At 43.7% G+C, this 22,931-nt stretch overlaps 3 protein-coding genes and 1 long non-coding RNA gene across 4 annotated transcripts; all 4 read left to right on the forward strand.

Moving 5' to 3' along the window:
- The first annotated feature begins 116 nt into the window (after nucleotides 1-116).
- On the forward strand, nucleotides 117-11,199 carry c1galt1lb (core 1 synthase, glycoprotein-N-acetylgalactosamine 3-beta-galactosyltransferase 1, like b). The gene is made up of 4 exons (XM_086118358.1): nucleotides 117-1,122; nucleotides 1,233-1,496; nucleotides 2,491-3,155; nucleotides 8,064-11,199. The coding sequence occupies exons 2-4, from the start codon at nucleotides 1,265-1,267 to the stop codon at nucleotides 8,361-8,363; spliced, it is 1,197 nt and encodes a 398-aa protein (XP_085974484.1). The 5' UTR covers nucleotides 117-1,122; nucleotides 1,233-1,264; the 3' UTR covers nucleotides 8,364-11,199.
- Nucleotides 11,200-11,605: 406 nt separating this feature from the next.
- Nucleotides 11,606-13,828, forward strand: apof (apolipoprotein F). The gene is made up of 2 exons (XM_086117938.1): nucleotides 11,606-11,776; nucleotides 11,994-13,828. Exon 2 carries the CDS (start codon nucleotides 12,006-12,008, stop codon nucleotides 13,257-13,259), a length of 1,254 nt encoding a protein of 417 aa, XP_085974064.1. The 5' UTR covers nucleotides 11,606-11,776; nucleotides 11,994-12,005; the 3' UTR covers nucleotides 13,260-13,828.
- A 1,151-nt stretch (nucleotides 13,829-14,979) lies between these two features.
- Nucleotides 14,980-20,870, forward strand: LOC147201331 (proliferation-associated protein 2G4). The gene is made up of 13 exons (XM_086118611.1): nucleotides 14,980-15,189; nucleotides 16,269-16,397; nucleotides 16,496-16,601; nucleotides 16,907-16,976; nucleotides 17,042-17,134; nucleotides 17,216-17,279; nucleotides 17,382-17,460; nucleotides 17,796-17,874; nucleotides 18,375-18,508; nucleotides 18,596-18,690; nucleotides 18,774-18,901; nucleotides 19,835-19,888; nucleotides 19,985-20,870. The coding sequence occupies exons 1-13, from the start codon at nucleotides 15,108-15,110 to the stop codon at nucleotides 20,045-20,047; spliced, it is 1,176 nt and encodes a 391-aa protein (XP_085974737.1). The 5' UTR covers nucleotides 14,980-15,107; the 3' UTR covers nucleotides 20,048-20,870.
- A 385-nt stretch (nucleotides 20,871-21,255) lies between these two features.
- On the forward strand, nucleotides 21,256-22,693 carry LOC147201332 (uncharacterized). Its single transcript, XR_015101706.1, has 4 exons — nucleotides 21,256-21,336; nucleotides 21,443-21,469; nucleotides 21,868-21,890; nucleotides 22,405-22,693. It is a non-coding gene; the product is annotated as an uncharacterized LOC147201332 (long non-coding RNA).
- The last annotated feature ends 238 nt before the right edge of the window (nucleotides 22,694-22,931 follow it).

Genomic DNA, 22,931 nt, shown 5'->3' on the forward strand with positions numbered 1-22,931 from the left:
ACTGAAGTCCCTTCAAATTGCAACTTTCTGGCTTTAGTATTTCGAGGGAAACAGTGAGTCAGTAACAGTGATGTTTTTGGACTGGGGGGGGGGGGGGGGTCACAGTAAATGTCCATTTCCCCAAACTAGTGTTCATTTCGTTAACGAATACTGAAAGAAAGTTGTCGGCAAGTGACGTTTTTCACGGGACAAAAAACAGACAAGACTTGAAACCCCAATAATAAACAATAAACCGAGACTACATCAGTATGCATTTTCGTGGACTAATGAAGATAAGACTTAAAATGTAGTTCACGAAATGAAGACTGCGCTAAAATCTGTTGAGAGTTCACAAAGAGAGACGAGACGAAAATTAGATGATTTTTCCTCGTGTATTTAAAAAGTCGTAATTGCTTTCATCTGTGTGTTACAAAAAGACCTGCAATACACTCTAATGCACGTCTAGGTTTAGTCGGGATGGAACGATGAACATAACGGAACGCGCGGGCAAGATGCAATTTTGCGATGGAATAAAGATATGTCGTTTTTATGTCTCTCCGTCGATAGTTTCAATGCCTTTTGTTTTTTTTTTAGAAAACCTATTTTCGTGCCGAAAGACGTGAACAGGAGAAGAGTCCGAACAATGTCCGAAGGGGGCGTGTCCATGTGGCGTCACGTACTAAGCGGAAACCTTTTCCCTGACCGCTTCTTGTTTTCAGCAGCTAAAAGTGGCTTCTCTTGTTTCTCCTCGGATTATTTTCACAGCTGAACATTGGCGTAGCATGACACCGAGTTGAGGCGCTTGACAAACATCTATTCCGCCAGACTGCCACGTTTGGGTGAACTTCTGCCCCCTTAAATGATAGCTGCTTAGCTAACACCGATAGTTAGGCTTTCGAGCAAAATGTTTAGCCGTACTCGTGGTCCTGCACAGTCCCTGCGTATGATTTGTTGGCGATAATTCGCTCGTACTTCTTCCTCTCGTTGTTAATGTGGAGTGACATGTTTAAGATGGCTAGCAAAGCGAAGAAACAACCACTCCTGCAACCTGGGGTGTAATGATCTTTCTCTCATCCGCGTCGTGGAGATATTTCGTGGCGGTGAAGGAAACAGTTGCTATGGTGTCTACGCTTCGTGTGCCTAGTAAGTTCAATAAACCACTCCTTTCAGAACTGGAAGGTGACAACCCCCTTCTGACGTCGGCGTGTAAGTTTTTCGAGGCCTTCCGCTGACCTATGTGGTTTTCCCTCAAGCGCTTGGCTGACGGCGACACACCAGGCTCATCATGAAGTCCCCGGGGTGCAGAATTTCATTCTGTATGGGTTTCATGGTGGGATTCTTCATGCTCTACCTGTTTCTACGGCAAGTGGGCATCAGTCAGAATTTCTCTGTGCAACCGATCCAAAAACTGGTTGAACACAATGACCACCAACGGCATGAAGAAGAGGAGGAAGAAGAAAAGAGATGGAAGAAAGAGAGATCTGCCCTTTTCAATCTCAAACACCCTCACCATTCTGGTAAGTGTGCCTCCCCACATCAGCAGTAAGCAAATGTGGGTAGAGTTGCCAAAAATATACTCAAGGAAGAGTGCATTTACTTTAGAACAGTGGTTCAAAACTCTGGTTCAAACCCCAGGGGTTCTTCGACAAGTCAGTCTCAAGGCCCAGCTGAGGTCAAGGCATACACACCTTTGTCTGCATGTGTGTGTATATCTGCTCTGTTCGCTTGAGTAGCGATTCGCAGAGATTAAAGTCCTCCGGATTTTCATGAAAATTCCTCCGAAAAATTGCCTAAAATTAATCCGGATATTAGTTGACAACGTTGAACGAATTATTTATGCTTTTCAGTCTCACTCAATACAGAAACGTCCTTCTCAGTCTCCTGCATTCTCTTCTGTCGTTTTACTCGAAAAATGTAAATTACCGATAACTTGAATGACACAAAGAAAATCGAAAATTATCCACCAGAACAGATGTTCAAGCTAGGAAATCACAAAATAAATTCTAGTGGTCGGCAGGGTTGTGAACACACAACAAAGGAATAAATAACAATCATCTGTGCTGTACGTTACACATACAGTACATTTGACAATAAAGTTTATCCAATCCAACAATTTTGAGACAGTCCAGTCTCCTACACATACGTGGAATAGACGCAAGTGTTAGGAACACGTTCAAGTGGTCATGGCTTGCGGAAAAGGATTTGAACAGAGATTTTTTTTGTCCGACTACATTCGAAAGGTGGACAAACCTGGTAAATCTGTTAAAATAATTTTAAAAACAGACGAGATGGATGTGCTTCTCTCATGCTGGCATTTAGCAAATAGGAATAACTTTGGTCATCTGTCTCTTAAATCAGAAAGAGTTTCGTCAGATTTTTTGTTTTTTGTTTCGTCAGATTTTTTTTTTTTGGCAATGACAATGAAAAAATGAAGAGCATATGTCACTTTTTTATACCTTGCAGCTTGTAAGGTTTTGATTTCAATTTTTATTTTTCTATTTTTTTTTTCAGATGAGGATAGCCGAATGGCAGATGAACTGTACAAAAAAGTACGCATTCTTTGCTGGGTAATGACTACACCTACCAACCTGCAGACGAAGGCTCGCTATGTGAAGGACACGTGGAGTCGGCACTGCAATGTGATCGTCTTTGTGAGCTCCGTAAGCAATCCCGACTTCCCGGCTGTGGGTATGGATACAAAAGAAGGCCGCGACCAGCTTTACTGGAAAACCATCCGGGCCTTACATTACGTCCACGAGCATTACATCAATGAAGCCGACTGGTTCCTCAAAGCAGATGACGACACTTACGTCGTCGTGGACAACCTTCGGTGGGTGCTTGCTAACCACACCAAGGATGAGCCCATTTATTTTGGTCGAAGATTCAAGCCCTACATCAAGCAAGGCTACATGAGCGGCGGTGCGGGTTACGTGCTGAGTCAAGAGGCCCTGCGACGCTTTGTTCAAGGATTTCAGAACAAAGTGTGCACTCACACCAGCTCAGTGGAGGATCTTGCTTTGGGCCAGTGCCTGGAGAAAGTTGGGGTGCTGGCAGGAGACTCCCGAGACACTTCCCAACGGGAGACATTTCATCCCTTCATCCCTGAGCAGCATCTCACCGCCGAGTTCCCGAAGAGCTTCTGGTATTGGAGCTACTGCTACTACCCCATCTCAATGGCAAGTAATATACAGAATTTGTTGACATGAGTCGCCTGAGTCCAGTGAGAATGCTTCTCCAACTTTTAGCGAGCCAAGGCACATGTTTGGTTCCCTCAGCTCATTAAACAGGAGAGATGTTCTCAAGAGGGGGGCTTGCTTCACTTGGACTTTATTTGTAGATTAGTAACATGACTGTGCGGTCATCAAATCCAATGGGCAAAAGTTCCCTTATGTTGTGTCCTGAAGCTCCTTTTTCCAAAGTGACTGAGGGGATCTCGCTCAAGGGTGGCCAACCCGTGGCTCGCGAGCTGCATGCGGCTCTTTGACTGGTTCAATGCGACTCCTGTCCTTTTACACGACAATTGTTGAAAAAGCCTCGTGATGGCGCTGCCATTCAAACAACGGTGCTTAATGCACAGAACGTACTACGTCAGCCTATCATCAATCCCGTTACTTGATTGACATAGAGGGCATCCAATCAGATGACTGAATCACCGCTCATGCGTAGACAACGGCGCTAAGTGCTAAGCTAGTCAGCGAATTACCTCTGTTTTTAGGGCACGGGTGCCCAATACGTCGATCGCAATCAACCAAGAGCCAGCAGACTGGTCCCAAGTTGACCGCGAGCGGTGGGAGGAGTAAAGGAGGGGGGGGGGGTGTTTGTGTCTTAAGGTTGTATTTATGTTCGGGCTTTTGTGTGTGTGTGTGGCTCTTTGCAGTAACGCAGTAAAAATATTGGCTCTTAGCCTGACTGGTTGGCCACCCCTGATCTCGCTTCTGCCTTCGACTTCTCAACCTAATGGGCTTTATGCCAAGGTCGGGGGGGGGGCAATCTTTTCCAGTGCACGTAACGTTTGGGTCACACAGTGATATTAGTGTTACATTTTTGTGAATATTTTATCTGCTAGTCAACGACACAGTTGTCAGGGATTGACAACTGCCCGTCTGTTTTTTTTTTCCTTTCTTTTAATGTGTGCCTTTGTATGAGGCTGCTGTCGGATTAGCCTACGTGGACTCCATGCAAAAATAGCAACTCTGAGCGAAGTGCAATAAAAATGAGGGCCATACACAAACTAGCTCAGAATGTTCTATGTGCAAAACCACAAGAGGCGATCAGCCAGGCTGCCAGCATCCTTGCCGTCCCTTATCAATCGGTGACATCTTTTCTGGTACAAAAGGTTGAGCCAAACCTAGAATTGCAGGATCAAGCACCCGCAACAGAAATAATTTTTAGGACATGACGCACAACTACAGAGAGGCTTTACGTAAAGTGTGAACAATGTACCATCAGACCGGGATGTGCAAAACTGGCAAACATTTGCCGACTGCCACTATGGAATTTTGAGTCATCTGTTTAGGGCAGGGTTGTCCAAACTGCAGCCCAGGGGCCATTAGTGGCCCACCATCCAATTCATAGCAGCCCATGTCATATTCAAAAATAACTTTTGACATCATCCACAATGCTATTTTTGATATAGATTTTTGAAAGGCGGTAGGATCAGGATGGACAACGTTAAGTCAAGTCAACTGTATTTATAGAGCACTTTCAAACAGCCATCGCTGCATACAAAGTGCTGTACATGGAGCAATTTAACATGCACAATAAACAGTAAGACAAATCGGGAATAAAGACTGTAGAAAGCACCAAACAGTAAAACCAAGAACAAATCTAAGTCATGCTGAGTCGAATGCCAAAGAATACAAGTGAGTTTTGAGGAGGGTTTTGAAGATGGGCAGCGAGGGGGCTTGCCAAATGTTCAGTGGGAGGTCATTCCAGAGAGAGGGACCAGCAACAGAAAAGGCTCGATCCCCTCTGAGCCTCAGTTTAGTTCTTGGTACTTCTAATAATTGTCTGGTCCACAGACCTGAGGCGCCGGGCAGGTGTGTAGGGGCGGATGAGCGCAAAGAGAGGTACGGTTATGTGCTCCCTCTTACGAGTACCAGTCAAGAGGCATTCTGGACCAGCTGAAGGCACTTAATGGAGGACTGGCTGACTCCAAAGTAAAGGGCATTGCAGTAATCGAGCCGGGATGTGACAAAGGCATGAATTACTGTCTCAAAGTGTTCATGTGAGAGGAGAGGTTTTATTTTGGCCAGCTGTCTAAGGTGAAAGAAGCTGGATTTAACAACGGCACCAATTTGCCGATCAAGTTTGAAATCACTGTCCAGTTTAAGGCCCAAGTTTGAGACTGTTGACTTAAGATAAGGAGACAGGGGGCCCAAGTCTGCAGGATGGGATGTACAAGGGCCACTGGGACCAAACAATATGTTTCCTTAAGATGGAACCCAATGGGAGCAGATACAGCGAGAACAGCAGAGGCCCCAGAATTGAGCCCTGTGGAACACCACATGACAGGGGAGCAGTGCGTGACTCAGAGCAGCCAAGGCTGACACAAAAGGTTCTGTCAACTAAATAGGACCTAAACCACTCAAGAGCACTGCCGCCAATGCCCACCAAGTGCTACAAACGTGTCAGCAGAATACTGTGATCCACTGTATCAAATGCTGCAGTTAAGTCCAATAAAACTAGACACACGTGGTCTCCAGCGTCATTTGCCAGGAGGATGTCATTAGAAATGCGTAACAGGGCTGACTCCGTTCTATGCATCGTCTTGAAACCTGACTGGAAGACCTCCAAGATGTTATGTTCATCCAAGAAAAATTTCAACTGCATGTGCACCACTTTTTCCAGAATTTTGGAAATGAAAGGCAGTTTGGAAATGGGCCTGAAACTTGACAGCACATCTGGATCAAGACCAGGTTTCTTGATCAAGAGTTGGACCACAGCATGTTTAAACTGTTGGGGAACTATACCAGAAGAGAGGCTGCTGTTGATGATATCCAAGACCGATGCGCCAGCACTCGGGAGAACCTCCTGAAAGAAGTGTGGGGGAAGAGAGTCGCAAGGGGAGCCAGTTGGCTTCGTCTGGCGAACTACATCCTCCAAAAGCGTCAAGGACACAGTTTCAAAAGAATTTAGCACAGCTGAACATGGACAGAGGGGTCAGATGCGGTATTTGAGACCGGAGTCCTAGCTGTGGAGACCTTATCAACGAAAAACTGAAGGAATCTGTTGCACATCTCGGGTGAAGAATCCGAGCAAGTCGGCAGAGGGGGTTTGAGTACAGAATCTATCGTTTTAAATAGTGCGCGTGGGTTGTGACGGTTAGCTTGAATAAGGTCCGACAGATATTCTCTTTTGGCCTCTTTTACTGTGAGCTGGTAGTTATGCCAGCAGTCTTTCCAAATTTGATAAGAGACATACAATTTGTCTTTTTTCCACTTGCGTTCGACTTTGCGACACCCCTGCCTAGCTGCGCGGGTAATGTCGTTAAACCATGGCTCGGGTTTAGGTTTTGGAAGCACAGTTTTTGAAGGAGCCACCAAATCCAGGATGGCACGGCATGATGAGTTGAACCAAGAGGTGAGTTCCTCTGTGTTAGACGAGGGTACGCAAAGGTTATTAAAGGCATCAGAGAAATGACTAGCAGTGCGAGGGTTAAAAATTCGGCGTTTACAACTAGGAGCGTCAGATTTCACAGCAGCATGCGATAAGACTACGTCAAATAAAACTGCCATGTGATCAGAAATCCCATTTTCAAGGACTTCCAGATTTGACACCGGTAGACCATAAGCAAGGACAAGGTCTAAAATATGTCCTTGTTCATGTGTCGGGCTGGTCACATACTGTACGAAATTAAAAGAGTCGATAAGTCTTAAGAAGTCCTTTGCTAGTGTTTTTTCCGGACAGCACACATGGATATTAAAATCCCCCATTAGGAGGATATGATCATATCTCAGTCTGATTTCCGCAAAGAAAGGTTGAAAAGTCGCTTAAAAAGTCTGTTGTATTTAGGAGGACGGTAAATGACAGCACAAAGCACCGGGAAAACACGACCGACTTCAAAGACGGATGCTTCAAAGCTGGTGGCCGATGTGGTGAATGTGCACAGTTTACATTTGAAATTGTTCTTAAAGATTGTTCCTCCACCACAGCCTGATGTCCTCGGGGTATCAAATGCCTTACATTTTTCCTACAACTCTTAAAAAAAAAAATCCGTCAATGATCGAAAATTGTCGGTTAATGTACCATCTGCTGAAACAGAAATACATGTTTAAAGGATGTAAATATTATACAGACTTGTTTAACTTAGATTTTGTGGAAAAGACAGGCTTTAATTTGTTATCACAAATCACCCCTCCTCCTCCCGAGTCATCACAAATGAAATAGGAAATGTCGGGTTTGCCTCGGGGTCGGGCCTGCAAATCAAGTTAATTGGTCGGGCTTAAATACCAGCGGGCCGGGTCGGGCTGGATTTTTTTTGGCCCAATTTTACCTGTACATCAAATCCATGGTATCATATTAATCACTGTCATGTCATTTATTTTCCACCTGATAGCGCAGTAGTACAAATAAAGCCTCATGATGCTTCGGCCCAGGAACGAACCAGTTGGATGGAAAGCCTCATTGCTCCATGAGGCTTCATTTTCCCATCACTAGTTGTTGAATCAGTAACAACGATCGGCGATCATAAACCAACCGAGACGCTGTTAGGGAGGTAACAAGCATTGCGAAAAGTAAAAAAAAAACGAAATGGCAGGAGCGTCGCCGAACACACAGGCGGCCATCTTGGGCTTTTTACGTTAGAAGTATAGCTGTCGAAAAAGTGGGGGAAATGAATAATGGGGACTACCACTCAGACTAATAATAAATGTTTTTCGATATGCAAAGACAAATACATTTATAGCTAAAATGGTCACTGAATTTCTCCTCATGACAATGTAAAGATTTGCAGGGTTAAAGGTTACCTGTGTGAATAGTTTTGAAATGTGTGTTACTGTCAACATTTTCAATGTATTTATTCATTTATTTTTTATGAGTCTTGACTGTCGCGTAACCACGCTATTGTAATTCTTCCTCCCCAGGGTCCAAACTGCTGTTCAGACCTGTCTGTGTCCTTCCACTATGTGCACGAGAGCAACATGTATTTGTTGGAGTACTACACCTATCACCTACGTGCCTTTGGCTACAAATACCGTTACCAGCCCCCTACCCCGCTCGGCTACACCTCCGTGCGCTCAAACTCCAAGGATGATGATGCTGCTGCTGCTCCTGTCGTTGCTAACAAGGAGAACAAAGCTGATTCTCAGGAAAAGGAACAAAAAGGAGGTGTAAATGGTGACAATAGTCCGGATGACCCGCCTCCAGCGGGCAAACAACGGTAGGACCAATTGGATATGAGAAACAATCGGATCATGAATGAAGAATCTGTTGGCTCACGTTTTAATGACACGTCATAAATAACCTCAACTGTGAAACTAGTCAAACATCAGCATCATTGTCCACATTTTCTTTCTTTCTAGTTTGTCAAGTCATGTCAGTGCAGACTAAATCAGCTGCATTCTTTTTGAATTGTAAAAAAGCACCTTTTCTATCCATGCGTACACCAGCTAGAATTGTGCCATTGTTTAAAGATTTTCTTAGGATAACAAACCCCGGACATGCTTGCATTTGTTTGCGTCACTGCTCCAATGCCTTGAACTAAGCAAACAACTGTTGCGTTAGCTGCGGCAAGTGTCACATAGAAAGAATGACCCACTATTGTTCGCACGGATCATCATGCATGACCCTTACTCCATTAGGCTCTCAAATAGTTCCGCTTGAGGGCTGGGCCTTTGAATATGTTTTTCTGAACAAAAGAATCTGGACACAATCTAATCACCCTTATATGCCGGATGATCGGTATGACTGCGATACGCCCAAGTAGACAAAATGCGGAGGCGAAATGGAACCAAAATAAAGCAAAGTTAAAGTTACACCTTTTAATTGCACACACCGGAAGCAAGAAAAAATAAATGAAACGTATGACTGATTTTGGACTGAATATAGAAGCGGCGCGGTCCACCAGCAGAAAATGGAAGCTTTCCCAGTTTCCAAGCACTTTCCACCGCACTGCGGTGTAGGTTTATACCGGGCGTCAGCAACATGTTGCGCCTAGGTCGCCCCCAAGGGTGAGCAGCCTGCGGGCCTGTTGTAAAGATGGCTCACTAGCGATGGGAAATTGGGATTTCCAAGGAATGTCGTTGAAGTGTCATTTGAAGACTGACATGAAGTGTTGCGGATTGATAATGATCAGTTTCCTGCGTTGTAAAGTCGCTGATCATTATCGTGAGAAACATCGGTGTGCTCACATAGATTATCATCGATCGCTAACCTATTTAAAGGTAATTTAAGCGAAACTTGGCTAATTCCATCTTTCTTTAGCATTCACATTATTGGAAGTGCGTCACCTTTTTTTTTTTTTAATCTGACGTTTTAGGTGCAAATTATCCCGCAAAAGTAGTGCATCAATCAATAACAACATCCGACATTTAGTTGCCTTTTGCATCGAACCCGCCAATGCAATTTGCCACAATTTTGTGGGCAGCCACATAGCCACACAACATACAGAAGTCGGATAATTGTGTTGAGCACAACAGGCTGCAAACAAACATGAGTGTGGAACACAACCCTGCCACACCTTTCCAGTTTTTCTTTCAATTCTGTCTAGTTAATTTCAGTATCCCTTGTCCCAAAAGGAAACTTGTCTTCTTGAATGGGTAACAGACAATTTAGGGCACTTTTAGAAACAGTAAACACACTTCAAACGGCGAAGAAAAAAAAGTTCATCACACAGACATGTTTTAATGATCAAAAAATTGATGAAGCGTATTATAACAAACCAAAAGTTGCACTTTGCTCGCTAAATTCTCTCAAGCTTCCGTCCACAACCACACGTTGCTGGACACCCTCCGAACGTCTGTTTGTCTGATCAGATGAAGAAAACGGAACGTTCTCGCTCGACTGCACACTTTCAGGATGTTGATCCGTCTCTGGAGGTTAAACAAATCTTCCCACTGGCCCGTTCTTCCAAAGAAAATAAGGCCTCTACTAAACCAGCTATGTCAAATGCTTTTAGCTTGCACTACTTGTTGAAAAGAGACAAACTTGCACTCAGCACGTGTCACATCTCCGTTGGTTCGCCCGCAGTGGGTTAGTTGGCACGTGTCGGCCGCACACGTGAATTTGCGCCGAGGGTTTATGGTGAATGAATTCAATACTTCCAATGATGAGCCCCCGGCCTTGCTGATGGTTGACTTTGTGAGCATTTCTCATGTTTGTTTTTTTTGTCCTGCAGTGTTATTAATCTTTAAAATAATGTGGTCGACACATTTTTTTTTCCTTTGTAATTTGTGCAACTTCAACTGTCAAACCGAAGATACTCATTCTTTAATATCGTGATGTGGCAGACACTGTTTTTCTTTGAAATGAAAAATAAATGTCATTTGTTATGTATTTTTCTAAAAAAAACAAACAAACGAAAAAACACCCTAGCTGCTTACTTAGCTATTTTTCTCACTGAAATTGAACATGCGTGGGGTACCTATTCAAATGCCTTTAGGAACCGTACCAACACAGCGTTGTTTCGTCCCAAAGTACACAAGCTATTCACTTAAATTTCTGTGTGTGTGTGTGCGTGTGTGTGTGCGTGCGTGCGGAGAACATCACCAGTTTTTGTACATGATTGCTTTTCAAGAGTCTCAGTCGTAGGCAAAATACCAGACGTGCTCTCTGTTCATCTTGCGAGGAAGCAACATTTGTCAAACTACATTCATTTGGCAAGTTCATTTCTGCTAAAGCAAATTCGGTTCAGGGGGTGTTTATTTACATGTTGGGCTGCAAATGTGCAGCTTGCCATCAACATATGCTATATATTCCATGTAATTTGTCTATCATTTCCCAAATCGTATTTCTTAAGTACCTGCACCTTCCTTAGCCAGCTCGATACAGATACAAGCATTTCAAATCTTTGTCACCATTAAAATTCATTTCGTTTTCATGACAATCTGCTCCCGATGACATTCAATGACGGTGTACAGTACTGTAATTATGGTTGCTGTGTATTAATGACAGTATTGATGTTTTGAATTGATTTTTTTTTTAAGTGAGTGTGTGGTCAGGCTATTTGCAACGGATGGTACTTTAATCACTATCAATAAAGTGTATTTGATTGACACATGCTATATGACTGTTTTCTTATGATTGCAAATACCAAAAATGTGTTCACATATAGATAATGTGTTTCTGTGCATTGACATTGAAGCTTTCACACACACACACACACATGCACACACAGACATTAGGGAGTGCATCCAATTTAAGGACCTTCACCCCACTTAGCCTCCATTTGCCACACTTCCCTTTCATACTGTGGGAGATAAATTAGCTGGCGGCACGAGAGGAGAGTGCTTTCAAGTATTTGGGTCAAAAACAAAACCTGGTCAGGGGGATGAGAGGCAAGCGAGGCAAACAAACAAAACTGCCTTTGCAACACACAGACTTTTCCCCATGTGAATCAATATTCCAGACCTCATGTCCTTTGTGAGCAAAGAGAAGAGCGAGCTGAAAAGACAGATGAGGCCGAAGGAGGAGGGCTGTGGGATGTCCGGTAAAGGATGGGGATTCTCATTGGCGGCTTGGGAAGAAATTGCTTGGAATTTGAGGCAAACCCGTGTAGGGGACACAGAAGAATCCTACAATCAGCAGTCTTCTCGGTCTCCGTCCAGTCACTGTGCGGACTCTGCTTCTATTAACTGAGGTAGGTTGCGTTTGAAAACAGAATATGCTTGAACTTTTTAAGACGACTGGTAATTGCATTATTGTCCTACAACTATATTTGTGCTAGGTTTTTTTTTGTTTTGTTTTGTTTTTCCTAATAGCATAGTCCAAACAACTTGGTCCCAGATCTGCTGTGGAGTATTTCACAGGACATTGACTGCATATGTGACTGCATATGATTTGTTTGTGTACTTTAGTATATCAGCGGAATGATGACCTCCAAGTCGAAGTGGCTGATTGTAGTCCTGCTTCTGCTCAATGAACAAGCGCTGTGCAAGGTGCAGCCTTCTCCGCGAGGCATTCTTGGAGCAGGCGGGCCGGGCCGAATAGATCCACCAACGCGACCACAATTTGGTCTCCCCGTTGCAGAAGAGACTGATTGTGAATCAACTCTTAGACCTGCAGAGAAGCGCCTAAATTCAGCCAAACATATGGTATCTCTCCTCAAGGCGAAGCTACAAGACTCGATTCCACATCTCTCCAGTCCGAGGAATATAAGCTGTGGGGAGCTGCTGTCAGCCAGTGGTCTTGATGACCCTTTCTCCTCCAAGTTCCCACAGGAGCTTCTGGGTCTGTCCTTGGTGCCAGTACTGGTGGTGGCTGGCTGCCCGCAGGAGGCGCACACGCTTGTGGTCAAGCTGTATGGCTCGCTGGGCGTGGCCGATACCAACGAACTCCTCCTTGAAGTGGAAGACTTGATCCAGAGGAGAAAGTCACCATCTGAAGCGAAAACATCGACTCAGGAGAGTGACCAAGCAGAGCGCCACCTAGATGCCGTCATGTTTAACATTCAGCAGCTGGCCATGGTGGGAAAGGGTTCAGGACGAGCGAAGCAAATGCAAAATTGCGACGGTTGGACCAGGGTTAATGGAACCATGCTGCTTGGAGTTGTTGTCCAGGATGCTAACAGCGGGCTGGAGAAGGCTATGGACACCTGTGAAAAGATGGGGGTCATGTGCGCCGGGGTCACAAGCGGTGGGCTCCCTGGACGATATCAGGCGGTGTTCAAGAAAGGCAGTCGCATCCTACCCTCGCAAGCCACCGACTGTTGGATCCGTCAGTGTTACGCAGAGCTTTCATCGACCGGCGCCTCTGCTCGACGGCTGCGACGCGGCCTCCGGGGGACGTGCATCAACCAAAATGAGGAGCGCGTGTTCAGAGTGATGGAGTGGATCCCCGCAGTCAGCACCCTCTACAATTTGGGCACAGCTGTTTATTACGCATCGGTCAACTGCTCCCAAACGGCCAAAGAAAGAGCTGTACTCACCGCCGTGGACCTCGGGACAGACGCCCTCATGGTCGCCACGGGTGGCACCGCCGGTGTGGCTGGTTATGCACTCGGTGCCGGTATCAAGACAGGCGTCAAGGCTGGGGTTAAATACCTTCTAGGCTCCTTGAAGCATGAAGACGATGTGTTGGTCAACCAGTCCAGATGGGAGGAGGGTGTCTTTACTGTACAGTAATCTTAATGAACCACACCAATCGTCATGTGATGTCCTCATTATTACACTCTCTTTTCATGTATGTAGTTTTAACCTTCTTTTCACTGTACATTCTATGTTTTTAAGTACCGGTACTCTGTCGCACGTACTTCCGGGAGGCAAAAAAAATGAAGCATTCTCCAATGGCACCACTGGTAATCACCCCCTTCCATTTTATTTGACCAAGGTAGAATAAATTCCACATTAAACTCCAATTTTTTTACATCATTAGTTAAGGTCATTAGGAATCACTTTTCGGCCAGAGGTATCCTCTTTTTTTTTCTTTTTTTTTTTTGTGAAATGGTTTATATGGCACATTATGTTTGAAATCAAGAAAAAAAGCTTTACTCATCATTTGAATTTCCTTCTGTACAAATTTTGAAATTCAGCAGATCATCGCATAATTTGGAGAGACACTAGTCTGCGTTGTGACTGCTGTTGGGAGCCCGACAATGAAATTAGCTAATTCTATTTAATTGTTCAACATTTATGTAGAAATGCTAGGACAAAAAAATGAGGTAAAGCAAAGTAAATAAAATTGTTAAGAGACATGTTGTGGGTTTTTTGGGGTTTTTTTTTAAAAAACTTTTCCCCCCCTCATGTACAGTGGCGGTTCTAGATCAATTTCACTGAGGGGGCCTGGCTGGGGCCAGGGGTTTTGATAGAGGGGCACATTCAACCCAGGGCTAAAAGGAGAAGAAGAAAAAGGCCCTGGGAGAACATGCAAACTTCACACAGGAAGGCCTGAGCCGGCATTGAACCCGCAACCTCTGCACTGTGAGTTCAACGCGCAAACCACTTGACACCAGGCCGCCCAGTGGTGTACCGACAGAATCGCAATTCAACTTTAGTAGCTCCCCCTGGTGGCTTTAGGACAACCTGATTCTCGGGATAAAATGTGAATTAAAGTATGTATTCAGAGATTCATCAATATGAATATATATATTAATATATATATTCATATATTCATATATTCATCAAAAAGACAGTCCTGTTAAAGCAACCAACGCTTCGTCTCCTCGGTCCTTTGAGGTGCAAGGAAATTACAGCATAAGATTTTTGTTTCTGTTTGAACTTTCACCTGTCTCGAGAGTTGGGAACAACCCGCTTGACTGCTGCGAGTGGTCAACTCGCAATCATGCTATCGGCTGCCATTGGCTCCAATGAGCATTTCCATCGAGCATCATTTGGTTATGCTCCCAGCACTCATTATTTGCTCACGTCTAATACTTAAGTGTCCTTTATTTGCTAAGAGAAAAAAATGTGACATCTAATGGGTAAAATTACAGTGTGTCACACAAGCGATTCTGAGGGCCCTCAGCAAAAACGACTGACTTGGCAACACTCTGAGCCTGAGGCATTAATCTGATTGGTCCAGAAATTAAATAAAATAACATCCACATGTACCGGAAACAGTACAGCCAAGATAAACTCTGCGAAGTGCAGATAATAAATTTAATTCACACAATATTGTAAAAGAGACATTAGAATTTAGGTTGTAACTATAGGTTCTGATTTGTGTCTTAGGCCAGCATTCAGGCATAAACGACAATGGCCACATCTAACATGGCGGTTGCACTGACGTATGGAACGCGGAACTTAATGTCATCGTATTATAAATCTGGGAGAGAGGGACACACATTTTGGCGGGTTTCGTAGTCACCATGACGTAGAAACTCATTCTCAAGTGGGAGGGGCTTAGGGGGCGGACGGTGTCCGGTGTGGCGGCAACCGGGCTTGAGTGTGATCAGGCTAGTTGACCGGAGCTGGAGCGGAGGCGCTGGTATTTGTGTCATTTTACGATCGATTCGCTACTCCGAGTCTGTCGATATGTCCGACGAGGAGCAGGAACAGACAATTGCCGAGGACCTCGTGGTCACCAAGTACAAGATGGGCGGCGACATCGCCAACCGTAAGTGTTCGCCTCGCAAACTGCTGCGCTCTGCTTATGTTGGCCTGTTTAAGTGCAGCCATGTGGTTGACATGCGAGGCGCACGTATGCTACGTGAGCTAGCTCCTAGAATGCTAACTGGCTGGCTCACTAGCTAGCTAGCAGGTGCAGGCAAAGCTCTACTTCCAGCCTCGCCTCATGTTCGCTCTTTTGTTGATTTTGACTGCCGCTGTGCAAATAACATTACAGGAATCGGGTGCTAATGCAAAGATAGCTTCATGCAACTCATGTGCCATCCTGAATTGTATAACTCAAATATGCTCTTGAACTACAACCATGAACTCAGATTTTTGTCAACTTTTTCTTCTAGATAACGTGCAATTTTAATTCAGGGTAATGGAAAATCAAGTGTCCAATTGTGTCATAGTTGCCTGAATTTGCATTTTTGCAACAGATCGCGTGTAATTTGTTCATTTTGTGGATTAAACTAATGTTTTCCACCTATAGTGTGGACAGGCACAAATTTGACATTGTGAACATCTAATTACACACCACCAAACAACAATACAACATAATACCACATAAATACTGTTTACCTGAGTAATAATGGCTCAATTGTACATTAGTCATGTCGTGGGAGAGCAATTAATTCTTCTACATTTTATATGTCGATGGCATTACTTCTTGTAAATGAGTATGCTTCAGACAAAGTGTGTGTAACTGGATCATTTCATCTGCTGATATCTCGTGCCACGTTGTTTGGCATTCATGATTCTGGAAGCTAGTCATTGACATTTAGCAACTGCATTACTTGATAGTTGAGTAGCCTGTACATGCTAATGAGATGCAATAGCGGCAAAAAAGAAATGTTTTAATCTAGTCTAAAAGCACGTTTTGACTCCCCCGTGAGTTGACTAAAGGTAACGCGAATAGAACTTTATAAACAGTCCACTCAAATTAAGTAGCAAGTGGTTGACATTGACATCATTCTGGTGCATTTGGGGCATTTGCTGTCCTCTACAGACACTGCAGATCTTAACATACTTTTCTATTCCTTATCCTCCTGCTTTCAATCCTTCCTATTTTTTTCTCCCCCTCAGAGGCTCTGCGTCTGGTTGTGGAAGCAGCCAAGCCTGGCATCTCTGTGCTCAGCCTATGTGACAAAGGTGACGCCTACATCATGGCTGAAACAGGAAAGGTCTTCAAGAAGGAGAAGGACATGAAGAAAGGTAGGAGTCACCCGATCAACTCTGGTTTCACAATGTCAGTTGAGTGATGCTGTGGATAATTCCCAAATTTTAAAAAACGGTTCTCTTCCCTTCTCTAGGCATTGCCTTTCCAACCAGCGTCTCGGTTAATAATTGTGTTTGCCACTTCTCCCCTCTGAAGAGTGACCCCGACTACACACTTAAAGATGGAGATCTGGTCAAAATGTAGGCACCGTGTCCCTTATATCTTCCACTTTCTCTGTGTCTGGAGCATTTTAGTTCTCCTCCTCTCTGTGGCCTGCATATTTATAGATGTATGGGGCTTTTTCCAAATTGTCTTCCTGCCTCTCGTCAGTGGCAAACAACAAGTAAGGTTGGACTTTGCGTAGAATATTTAGCCTTGATGGTGATGATGGCCTCACGTCTGTCTGACTGATGTCTGAAGGGAATTATATATGTGAATGTAAAGTGACTCCTTGGACTTTTTGTGCATTTAAATAAAACTGATCTTTTTATCTGTGCTTTTCCAGTGACCTCGGCGTTCACGTTGACGGCTTCATTGCCAACGTTGCTCACAGCTTTGTAGTGGGAGCCACAAAGGTGAGGACACTTGGACTTCAAACGCACAGTGTAGCGTTTAATTTGGCTTCTTGACTTCTTTGCAGGAGAACCCCGTCACAGGACGCAAAGCCGACGTCATCAAAGCGGCCCATCTTTGCGCCGAAGCCGCTCTTCGCCTGGTCAAACCTGGTAACCAGGTAAGCCTGCATTCAAAGGTTTTGAATCCACCGAAGAAGTTATAATCAGATAATACATGCTTTAATTTTGCCCAAATACAGAACACTCAGGTGACAGAAGCCTGGGGCAAGATCTCCCAGTCATTCAAATGCTCACCTATCGAGGGTGAGTACCTGTCACTATCTTTTGGTGTCACTGATTTTGAAACATGTTTGTACATCTTGATATTTCTCTGGGCTGATGAGTCAAGTCTCTTGTGTCTTGAAGGCATGTTGTCTCATCAGTTAAAGCAGCATGTCATCGATGGAGAGAAGACCATCATCCAAAATCCAACAGACCAACAAAGGTTTTTTTATTTTTTCATTTACGGCATTTTAAAGCTGGGGTTCTCAAACCGGGGTCCGGGGACTGCCATGGGTCCACCAGCCGTAGCTTGAGTGTCCACAAGATAATTTGTATCAAATGATACTAAACCTTCCTAATTATGCCGAGTTGGCATTGTGATCATGAGAGGGATCTTTGGGTGTGGGGGAAAAAAATTCACTGTAGGAGGTCCATGGTACCCAAAGGTTTGAGAACCCCTGGTTCAAAGAACATTTGACAAATGGGCACATTTTTGAGAAGCAGCCCAATAGCTGGGTTGTCATTGAGCTCACCTTTGAACTGTTTTGCTGATGACAGGAAGGATCATGAGAAGGCAGAGTTTGAGGTGCACGAAGTTTACGCTGTGGACGTCTTGGTCAGCACAGGAGAAGGCAAGGTCAGTGACTTTGTTTATGCATTTTTTAAAAATTTTTTTAACTGAGGCTTTTTTAGGTAAGTTTAAACTTTACTGATGCATAACTGCCAGTAGATGGCAGTGACGTGAGGCATTGTGCCACTTGAGCCAACTGGTTTGAGAAAGGGTTCATTTCTCAAAGCTTTGTGTGCATACTAAACCAACTGTTGAACAGGTGTGTACGCACAGGCAGCTGTATCTTAACCACACATGCATTTTTGCATCTGTTTAGACTCTTGGGAATGAATATGAATTGCAAAATATGCATGAGAAAATAATTTGTCAATATTAAGTGTGTAGGCATAATGCAATATATTAATTTTATCTGTGTGCATTTTCCCACCCTTTCATATCGTAACAAAGTAAATGAGGGTACCGTTTTTTTTTTACCCCCTTCCCAGATCGATTTTACTGTCCCCAATTTCCTTGGAACACAAACATCAATAAAATAAAACAAACATGTTGATCATATCTACTGTCAGGCCCGAGATGGAGGTCTGAGGACTACCATATATAAGAGAGACCCTAGTAAACAGTATGGGCTGAAGATGAAGACTTCCCGTACTTTCTTCAGTGAGGTTGAACGCCGCTTCGATGCCATGCCCTTCACTCTTAGGTAAGGAAAATACCACCTGCTTTAATTCCAAAAGAGTTCGTTCGAAACTAGCTTTCATACTAGATGCTTTTGTCACGTTTAACTCAGAGCATTCGAGGATGAGGCCAAGGCCCGACTAGGAGTAGTAGAATGTGCCAAGCATGAGTTGCTGCAGCCCTTCAGTGTCCTACACGAGAAAGAGGGTAAGGCTTCCTCGCACATGCGTTTTGGGCCATCAGCAATTAGTGTGAGCTTTTCATTGATCTCCCACTTCTCGTTGTCTCAGGAGAGTTTGTAGCTCAGTTTAAGTTCACAGTGCTGCTGATGGCCAACGGACCTCACAGGATCACCAGCGGGCCCTTCGAGCCGGAGTTGTACAAGTCAGAGCATGAAGTCCAGGATGCAGAGCTAAGGGTATGAGTGAGCGCTTGAGAGGAAAATTGCACAAGTTGGGTAGTGTTAAGAAGGTTACAGATTATTTTACTTTTTTTATTTTTTTTTTAACTTGGAAGCAAAAAATTCTACATTTGAGCACTCGATGGTGGGGCCGAACTCCTCCACCAGCACTTTGGCACATGAAACATGAAATATTCTTCAAAAAGTAGACTTCAAGTTGTTTAAAACAATCACAATACTTTGAAATTCCGCTAGCTAAATGTTCATGCAGAATGCCATCGGCAGGCTTGCAGTTACCGTCTTGATGGCGGTGTTATCACGCTTTAAGCAATGGATTCTGGAACACAAATGATCCAACTAAATTTTTTGGCAGACTCTCACAGATGCATATATTATTTATCCTCCGCGAAAAATCCGCTACTGCATCTTACTGAGTGACTTAGTTGTGATGCTCATCTTTGTTTATGAATGTCTGTAAAAAAAGAAAACTGCCCCCGCCCCGGTGGCCCAGGCGCTCGCAAAGTACTGCAATAGATGAATGGCGTTTCCCCTTGTTTCAATGACTTAATATGATTTGCGATATGGATGTTTTGAGTTCGCGGCACGGTGGTCGACTGCTTAGGACGTCCACCTCACAGTGCAGAAGTCGTGGATTCGATTCCAGCTCTGTCCTTCCTGCGTGGAGTTTTTATGTTCTCCCCGTGTCCGCGTGGGTTTTCTCCGGGTACTCCAGTTTCCTCCCACATTCCAGCGGCACTGAGCTAAGCGCCCGGGCCACGAACACATCGGGCAGTACCTTCATTTGAACACTCCAAGGAGTGAGGTTTTACTAACATACACTTACGCAGCGCAAGCTGGCATCTGTTACTCCAGTTATGCCTCTGACTCAGTCAAGACTCTGCTAAGGAAGTGCAGGAATGATTTTATACTAACACTTGTCATTCTTTCTAGACTTTACTACAGAGCTCCGCAAGCAGGAAAACACAGAAGAAAAAGAAAAAGAAGGTATTTTCTAAACACAATTGGGTCTTGACAGACCATCTTTGTCCCATGATGTAGCCGCACTGTGCTTATCCTCTTCTTTGCCGTGATTTCCTTCAGGCCTCAAAGACAGCAGAAAATGCAGCAGGACAGCCAAGTGAAGAAACAGACGCGGCAGAATAACTAGCTGCCTTCACGCCCATGCAAGAAGAAAACGACCCTGCTGTCCGACAGTCACTCTGAAGAGCTGATTTCACAATATGTCCAATTTACAAAAGCAACACTGGAACTGGAAGTGCATATTTCATAAGCGACATTGTTTCTTGAACTCTTGGATGCCTAACCCTTTACTGCATTATAGAAAAGGACAGAAAGGAAATGAGTGAGTGTGCTTGTTACTTAAAAAAAAAACTCTCCTCACCTTACTAGTTACAGCTGAAACAGTCCCCCTCTAAAATATCTCAAACTTAACATTGGGCATTAACGGGTCCGAGGCCATATTTCTCTTGATGAAGCAAATTAGTGAACGATTTAAGTCATGTCTCAGTTCAATCGTCCTGTGGGTCATCTGCCATTTCTTTGATGGACATACAATAAAGGGTTTTATTTGGTGCTTGTCGCTCCAGAAAATTGACAATGTTAGGATAGTTCCATAAGTGTAGAATTCAACCGACAGTATTTTACAAGGTTTGTAGTGTCATAGACAACATGTTTCATGCCGGTCAGATATTTTTCAAAGAATATTCCCATTTATGCATTTAGAAGTTAGAGGGCAAACAGGTGTTGGGGAACAAATGCTAAATGTACTGCCATTAAAGCATGAGAAGTCTTGCAGGGTTTATCCTTCTGAAGAGAGAATCTCAGATTTGAGAAGTCAAGACATGGCTTCAGATTTGTCCAAATGCACAATACTGCAGTGTGGTTTGGTCAGTGGGCGAAGGACTTTTCAAATGACTACAATAAACCTTTTCATATTTGTTTTCAATAAAGGTACATTTATGCCGAACATGTATGACCATTTATTGTGATGTGCATTTCTACCCGTGTCTTTTTATTCACGTACAGTAACTATGAATGCATAAAGGTGACTTAACTGGATCTCCAGGATAATGAGTAAAATACAGTACAGGTTGTAAAATTATCGGTTTCTTGTTTGATCAATGAGTAAATTTGTATTATTAATGTAAGTCTCTTGTATACAATCGATATTGTAATTGGACAATTATCACAGTCACGTGATCCTCAATTGTAGTACAGTATATTTTATAGACTTAGGCCACTTAAGTGTGTCTAAAAATATACGTGTAGGTCATTTCGTAAGCTCTTGGGACCCGTATGAACGCGCGTAACCTGTAAGACTACAACTCCCGTCATGCTACAGAAAACAAATGGCGCCATTACGTCACTGTTTTGTATAAGTACAGCCGTAGTCTTTCGTCATATCCTCTTTCCATTGCCCTCCTTGCTGTGAGGTATTGAAAATTGTTTACTCTCAGTGCAATCCAATCCAATCGAATCCCTAAAGTTTATCATCATCATCCACAGCCACTAATATTGTTTTGCTCTTTCTTTCAACAGACTCTTCTCCACACGATGAGAGCTAAGGTAAAATCTTTTTGTTTGTCGCCCTCACCGTGGACCCCTAACAAGAAACGATTGTTAATCTAGTTGTTGCGTTTCAGTTAAACTAACCAATTTACGCAAATGTCTCACATTTTGTCCCCGTCGCCCTGTTAGACTTGTCGCCAGTAAACTAACTGGACGTATTAAACTAAATGTAAATAGCGGAAATGCTAATGCTACTTGCAGGCCCGGACTGTGTCATATACTAGTTATGGAGAACGTGATTACAGGTAATGGTTTGCGTACAATGCGGGCCTTCGGAAAGTCGGAATATTTGCGAAATTAAGTTGGTACTGCGACTTTGGACTGGTCTTTGACAGGCATGTTGCAGCACATTTAATGCACGTGTTGGTTTACATTAACCGTTTATTTTCTTGCAGTGGAGGAAGAAGCGCATGCGCAGGTAAGCACCACATGTTTTATTTACCAGTGAAGTCTTAAGTAATTCGGATTTCACTTGTATTGCAAGTCTATAGTCTAATGTCCAAAGGTAGCGTTTCACAGTGGAAATGCTTTCCTAGGGTGTTTGAGCCTTGGTTATGAATTGGATTTTCCAGCTCCTTTATGGTTCAGAATTGCATATATTTCTTGAGTTCGTAATTTCAAATGTATTCCGTTTTGTATTTTTGCGTGATGTTTTTTTTGGCTCTATATTTAGTGAAATGTTGAAATGTCATGAACTGGGTATATATTTTATACACTCACATCTACCCTGTTGAGATTGTCAAGGATTGGTGGTAATTAAGGTCTCTGTAATCATAAGAAGCATTGTGACTTAAATCAAATGTTGATAGGGCTGTAAGCCACTGTTTTGTCACTCCACGTGCATCTGCTTGTATAGCAAGAGGTCCTTCAGACTTTAACAACCAAACTTAAGTGTCCTAAATCTGCTTCATTTTTTTTCCCCATGCTCTCAGGCTGAAGCGTAAAAGGAGAAAGATGAGGCAGAGGTCCAAGTAAGCCCTCATCGTGCTGGCTGCAGCCTGTTGGACTGTCTTGAATGACTGAATCGGATGCACGGCCACCTCCAACTTGGCTTCTTACCACCACGCGCCTCGTCCACCCACCCTTGACGGTCTACAAGATGACACCAACCTGGCACTTGATGTCAGAGATGCAGCCATATTGGTTCATGGACCATGAAACGTCTTTGATTTGGCAACTTGTTTGTGTACTGAACAATAAATGAACACTGTTCCAAACTTTGCTACAAGTCCCCTCTTAATATAATCAAAATTGTACCATCTTCAAGCTTGTTAAAATGAGAGTCTAAACATGATAAAAATGTGCCTAAATTTGCTTGGGTAGATGTGAAAGTGCAAAAAAAAAAAATCAAGTGCATTGATCCCATGTGCACTGGCCAGTCATGAACACTTTGAAAATTGTATTATCAGTAGTTATGGGCAAATGAAACGGATACCTGTACCTCCAACCTTGATTTGGA

The sequence above is a fragment of the Hippocampus guttulatus genome, chromosome 8 (genome assembly GCF_054856545.1).
Source record: "Hippocampus guttulatus isolate MCC_2025c chromosome 8, RoL_Hgut_1.0, whole genome shotgun sequence".
Classification (NCBI taxonomy): Eukaryota; Metazoa; Chordata; class Actinopteri; order Syngnathiformes; family Syngnathidae; genus Hippocampus; species Hippocampus guttulatus.